This window comes from Camelus dromedarius, chromosome Y, assembly GCF_036321535.1.
Source record: "Camelus dromedarius isolate mCamDro1 chromosome Y, mCamDro1.pat, whole genome shotgun sequence".
Classification (NCBI taxonomy): domain Eukaryota; kingdom Metazoa; phylum Chordata; class Mammalia; order Artiodactyla; family Camelidae; genus Camelus; species Camelus dromedarius.
Window position 1 is genome coordinate 20,485,230 of NC_087473.1, and position 5,983 is coordinate 20,491,212.

At 61.4% G+C, this 5,983-nt stretch overlaps 1 protein-coding gene across 3 annotated transcripts in view; it reads left to right on the plus strand.

Moving 5' to 3' along the window:
• The window catches only part of PPP2R3B (protein phosphatase 2 regulatory subunit B''beta), a 42,463-nt gene that overhangs the window by 35,672 nt on the left and 808 nt on the right, over positions 1 to 5,983 (plus strand). For all 3 annotated transcript variants that reach the window (XM_064483585.1, XM_064483587.1, XM_064483586.1), the window contains exons 9-12: positions 337 to 426; positions 870 to 1,045; positions 2,057 to 2,175; positions 2,322 to 2,428. In XM_064483585.1, coding sequence (XP_064339655.1) covers positions 337 to 426; positions 870 to 1,045; positions 2,057 to 2,175; positions 2,322 to 2,428 — 492 coding nt within the window. The remainder of the gene's footprint in view (positions 1 to 336; positions 427 to 869; positions 1,046 to 2,056; positions 2,176 to 2,321; positions 2,429 to 5,983) is intronic.

Here is a 5,983-nt window from a genome sequence, read left to right on the forward strand (position 1 = left end):
CCTGGTCCCACGAGGTCGTCAGTAAGGGGGACACGGGTGCCTGGTCCCACGAGGTCGTCAGTAAGGGGGACACGGGTGCCTGGTCCCACGAGGTCGTCAGTAAGGGGGACACGGGTGCCATGGCAGGCGTTGGGTGTTGAGACCACAGTACTCTGTGACCACGGCAGCTGCTCCTGCCCACCTGGGGTCCTGGGGACCGTCGTCTGTGGTCACAGGGTCTCTCTTGGGCCTCCTCCCCAATAGGAGCCACCCAGTGGGATGTGGGCAGGGACCCTGCACCTCAGGCTGCTTCTCCCTGACCTGGTCTTTGTCTCTCAATTCCGGCCTTGAATCCAGAGGTAAAAAAGTGCAGAAGGAAGGAAAAATAAGCTACGCTGACTTTGTCTGGTTTCTGATCTCCGAAGAAGACAAGAAAACCCCGACCAGGTGTGTGTCTGGCAGGTGTCCTGGGCTCCCCTTGGGAGAAGACTTATAAGCCCTGGGCAGGTGGTTATCCTTGAGAAAGGGTGCCGCCCAGGGTCCATCCAGGCTAGGTCAGTCCCGGGTGGGACTCGGGCACGGTCCAGAATGGGCAGGGTCGTCCAGGTAGGGTCTGTCCAGGGGCATTCACCCTAGGTTCTCTGTGGGGGGGCCTGTCCCTGGAGGGGGGGGTTCACACTGGGTGGAGGTGGTTCCCAGGGGGTCTGTCTCTGGGTCTGTCACTGGGTGGAAGTGGTTCCCGGGGGGAGGTCTGTCCCTGGGGGGGTTCACACTGAGTGGAGGTGGTTCCCAGGGGGTCTGTCTCTGGGTAGGGGGGTTCACACTGGGTGGAGGTCGTTCCCAGGAGGTCTGTCCAGCGTCGTGCTGAGCACAGCCCACTGTGACCACAGCATCGAGTACTGGTTCCGCTGCATGGACCTGGACGGGGACGGGGCACTGTCCATGTACGAGCTGGAGTACTTCTATGAGGAGCAGTGCCGGCGGCTGGACAGCATGGCCATTGAGGCCCTGCCCTTCGAGGACTGTCTCTGCCAGATGCTGGACCTGGTGAAGCCCCAGAACGAAGGTGACGTCCTGAGACGGGGTTGCCCAGCCCTGAGACGGGGGGACACCCTGTCAGGGGACACTCGGTGAGACAGGACAGCCCTGTATGGGGGTGTGAGGGGGATGCCCCCTTGGGGAATAGCAATCCCCACCTCAAGCTGCTGCAGGGCAGGGCACGTGTCATCTCGTGTGGCATCCGCACCGTCATATGGCGGGTTCCTGGGGTAGACACAGCATGTGTGTCCCAGGCCTCCCGCCCCTCAGCCATCACGTGTGACGGGTCCCATCCTGTGGGTGAGCACACGCTTCTGGGCTCAAGAGGGCGGAGGCCCGGGCCCCACAGCCCCGTCCCTCTGCCTGTGCTCCTCCGTTCCCCAGCGGGGAGACCACGTTCGGGACCACCGGTGTCGGGCAGTGCTGAGGGTCAGCTACCCCGGTTCCCCCCATCCAGGCCCTGTGCTGCCTCTTGGGGGTGTGTGGTTACCTGGGAGCAGGAGACCCACCAAGCACATCCTGACGCCTCTCACCTGAGAAGGTGCTTCCAAGTGGGGTCCAGGACGCCTTCCAGTGTGAGAGGAGGCTCGGTGTAAACACAGATGCTCAATCAGTGTTATGTCCTGTCTGGAGGCCCTGGGCTCAGGTGCTGTAAGGGGTCGGCCTGGGCACAGTGGCCTGGGCCTGCTGTCTGACTGGGGTTTCCTCTGCTCTGCGACAGCTCGGGTCCTGGCGCTGAGGCCGAGGGTGCGACCCCCGCAGCGGAGTCTCTTGGCCCCTACGCCCACCCAACCCACCACTACACCCCCCCCCCGGGGCACACAGGTCCCCCCTGCGCCAGGCTCCAAGTCCCACTCCCGCCCCGGGCTTCAGTCCGCGCTGGGAACAACCCTGCGTTCCCTGTTTGCATCAGAGCGCTTGCGGTTCGGGGTTCTAAAGGCGGGTCGCTACGCACAGCGGACGCGGCTTCTGAAAACCGGGGGGGGGGGGGGGGGGGGGCAGGGGCAGCTGGTCCTCACGTCCCGCCGGCCGTCTGCAGGGAGGATCACGCTCCACGACCTGAAGGCCTGCAGGCTCGCCCACGTGTTCTTCGACACCTTCTTCAACGTGGAGAAGTACCTGGACCACGAGCAGAAAGAGCAGGTCTCCCTGCTCAGGGTGAGCGCGCGGGGGTGAGCGCGCGGGAGCGAGCGCGCGGGAGCCGGGGAGCGGGAACCCGGGAGGACAGGGGCCCGGGGAGACGGGAAGACGGGAAGACGGGAGTAGGCGCAGCGCCGCCCTGCCTGACGTAGCGCTTCCCGCAGGAGAGCGAGAGTGAGGGCCCCGAGCTGTCCGACTGGGAGCGGTACGCCACGGAGGAGTACGACATCCTGGTGGCTGAGGAGGCTGTAGGGGAGCCGTGGGAGGACGGGTAAGCTCGGGGACAGGGAGGAGGCTGGAGGGAGGAGGGCGACAGGGACGCGGGGGTGGTCGGCAGGCGGGACAGAGACACCTCCCCAAGTGTCATGGGTTCAAGAGCCTGCAGGCCCAGGGCCCTGGGACGGGAGACACCTGCGCCCCTCCACCCTGCCGCTCCCTCGTCTGCCACTCTCCGGGAACAGTCCCCGAGGTGTTGCTGCCCCCGACCCACGGACAGTGGGGACCTGCAGAGGCCCGAGGACTCAGAGCCTTCCTTGTCCCCGGGCACTCACCCCACCCCCACTCACGACTGCCCTGCTGGCTGCCCAAACCTCATTCCATCTGGACCCCCAGAGGTGTTCATTCCGAGTCAGTCCCTCCCCCACCCGACTCCTCGAAGGGTCCTGGCAGGGTCCCTGGATGGTGTCTCCCAAGAGCTCCACCTGTTCTCTGAGGATGGGGTTGGCAGGCAGATTGAGGGGCACAGTGCCTCCTGGGCAGAAGTCGCAGACATCAGGGGGCGGCCAGGAGCCTCCCCAGGTCGCCTCTTCCCAGGACATGGCCACTTGGTGCCTGGTCTAGGGTGTGCGCCGCACAGGCAGGTATGGTCGGGAGTGGAACCCAGTCTGAGATTCACCCCCCTGCCTCTGGGGAGGGGGCCTCCACACAGGGGTCTCAGTGTGGCAGCAGCATTGCTGCCTGTTCAGGGGTCCTCCGACTTCAACCCAGAGGGGTTTCAAAGTGACAGGAGGAAGAGTACTGCCTCACCCCAGACTCCTCCCCACTCCCAGCCCTTGGATATGTGGCTTGTTAGTTTCTGTTCCTGCTCCAGAGATTCTGTACCAGGTCCAAGAGTTTCTATTCCAGGTCTGGACTTTCTAGGTTCAAGGTTTCTGTTTCTGGTCCAGAGTTTCTGTTCCTGGTCTAAGATATTCTGTTCCTGGTCCAGGAGGTTCTGTTCCTGGTCTGGAGTGTCTGTTCCTGGTCCAGGAGATTCTGTTCCTGGTCCAGGAGTTTCTGTTCCTGGTCTGGATTGTCTGTTCCAGGTCTGGGGTTTTTTTTCCTGGTCCAGGAGTTTCTGTTCCTGGTCCAGCAGTTGAGCCTCTCCTAGGAAGTCACAGATGTGGAATCTCACGGCCCTTCATGCTGGCTTCTTGCTCTCAGCATGGGCATCTGAGGCCCATGCACGTCACTGGGTGGGTCAGGTCAGCCCGTGTGCATCTGGTCATGCCTGTGGAGGGCATCCCACTAACACTGAATGGTGTCCGTGACTGGCCACATCCTCCCCAGCGATGGGCGCTGGTGGTCTCCACTGCGTCCAGTTTCAGGCACACGTGAGCAGCTGTGGTTCTGTGGGGATGAAAGTGCATGTTTCTCCTGGATCAGCACCTGGAGGGAGGCTCTGGGTCACGTGGTGGACACTGTCACCTTCAGGAGGAGCCACCTAGCCCCGATCCCCATGGCTGCACCACGTGGCATCCCCACCATTGGCGGTCTTGGGTTCCTGTGGCTCCATGACCTCCCGACTGTGGGCATGGTTAGGGGGTTTTGTGTCTTAAATTTTAGCCAGTCTGAAGCCTGTCACAGTATCTCATGTGGCTTTAACCTTTGTGCCCCCGTTGGCCCATTTCCGTTATGTGCCATGTCTCCTGCCCCCTCTGCACCACGGACGATCTGTTCTTTCGATCTGAGTCTCAGCTGTCTTTGCGTCCTCTGTACACAAGTCCTTTATTGGATGGGGTTGGGGGTGAATGTTCTCTCCCCATTTATACTGCATTTTTTCATTCTCTTTCCCTCGTGTCTTGATGGCCGGGGAGACATCTTCATTTTGATGGACGGCCATTTATCAGCTTGCCTTTTGGGCTGTGCTTTGGTGTCATGTGAGAGACCACCGCCTAATCCACAGATACGTGGCTCACAGACGGACAGGAGGACGGATGGGGCGTCGCCGGGGGAGATGTGGACCGGGATGTGGACTGCCCTTGGCGGCGGGAAGCCAGTGGGGTGGGGGTCACAGGCCCGGGGCCCGAGAGCCCCCACCCACCCTGGGGGGAGCCAGTCTCTGCTCTGGAAGGTTTAGCATTGTCCCCCTGACGCTTGGGTCTGTGACCTGCTTTGAGAGACCCTTCCTGTGGGGTGTGAGGTCTGTCCCAGGTGTCTCATGCACGTGGGTGTCCATTCCCTGCACAGACTCTGGCTTCATCTGTACTGAGAATCAGCTGACCATGCACATGAGGCCTCTGTGTGAGCTTACTCGGTCCTGCTGACAGGAACCTCTGTCCAACCCCCAGCACCACACAGTCTTGACCCCGTGGCTCCAGGGTCAGCCTCTGGCTCTGGTCCTGCTCAGACCTGTTCGGGTCACCCTGGCTGCTTTCCTCCCATGTGAGTAGTAGACTCGGCTGGGTCTCCAGATGCTGAGCATCAGCACCGTGGTCGCTGACCATCTGTGCCACTGTCCTCGCTGGCCGCCCGGCCATGGTTTCCACAGCTCTGTGGTGACGTGGCTGCTGCACGGTGAGACCTGCCAGCAGTCTTCAATGCACTGTTGGTGTTCTGGGTCCTTTGTTTTCACGTGGATGTTGAAGGCTAAGCTTGTTTGTCTGTACAAGCGCTGTGCTGCACTCTGAGAAGGAGTGAGCTTGGTGGGGACAGGGGGGCGTCTCAGTCACGTAGAGTGTCCTGACCCATCACCATGCGCCCCTCCACTTGTTCAGGTCTCGCCCGACTCACCCATCAGCGCTCTGTGGTTTTCAGGGTACGGCTCTTGTGTGCATTTCATGAGGTATGTGCTGAAGCACTTCATACTTTCTGGTGTTGAAAAGTTACTGTTAAAGTTTGGATTCCAGCTGCTTGTTGGAGGTTTATTCATCTTTTATTTTGCAGCTTTATTAAATGCAGTAAGTCTCTAGGCCTTTCCGTAGCTTCTAGGATTTTCTGTTCACAGACAGCGAGTCTGTTGTGAGGGGCAGCTCTGCCCCCTTCCTCCTGCCCACAACCTCTTCCTCCTTCCCCATGTGCTGCCTGGAGCATCCAGCTCGGCCGTGAGTGGGTGCTGGGTGGGTGCAGGGGTGGCCTGGCCTGTGGGTGCAGAGGACAGCACTTCTCTGTCCATGGGACTGACCTGTTGTCCAGGGGCACGGGACAGCGCTGACCTGTTGTCCGTGGCACTGACCTGTCACCCAGTGGCACAGGGGATGATACTCAGTGCTTTTTGATGGTTGGAGCAGCCCTGCGTCCCCATGAGAAACCTGGCCGTGGTCTGTTTTCCTTCCTGTGTGTTCTCGGATTCTCCCTGCAAAGGCTGCTTGCAGTTTCCTGTGACTGCCCCGTCGTGGTATCGGGTCATGCTGGCCTCCTGCAGAGTGGGGGCGAGGGGCCTCCTCCCGTTTCCTGGAGGGCCTTGTGCCCAGCAGGTGCCGGCTCTCCCACTGGTAGAGCTCAGCAGTGTGTCTGCGGCCGAGTCTGCAGCACCCGAGCTGTGTGTCGGGTGGGGGCCCCTGGCAGCGTGTTGTGGCCGTGGTGGGGCAGGTGGGTACCGCGTGTCCTCACCTGGCTCTCCCTGCAG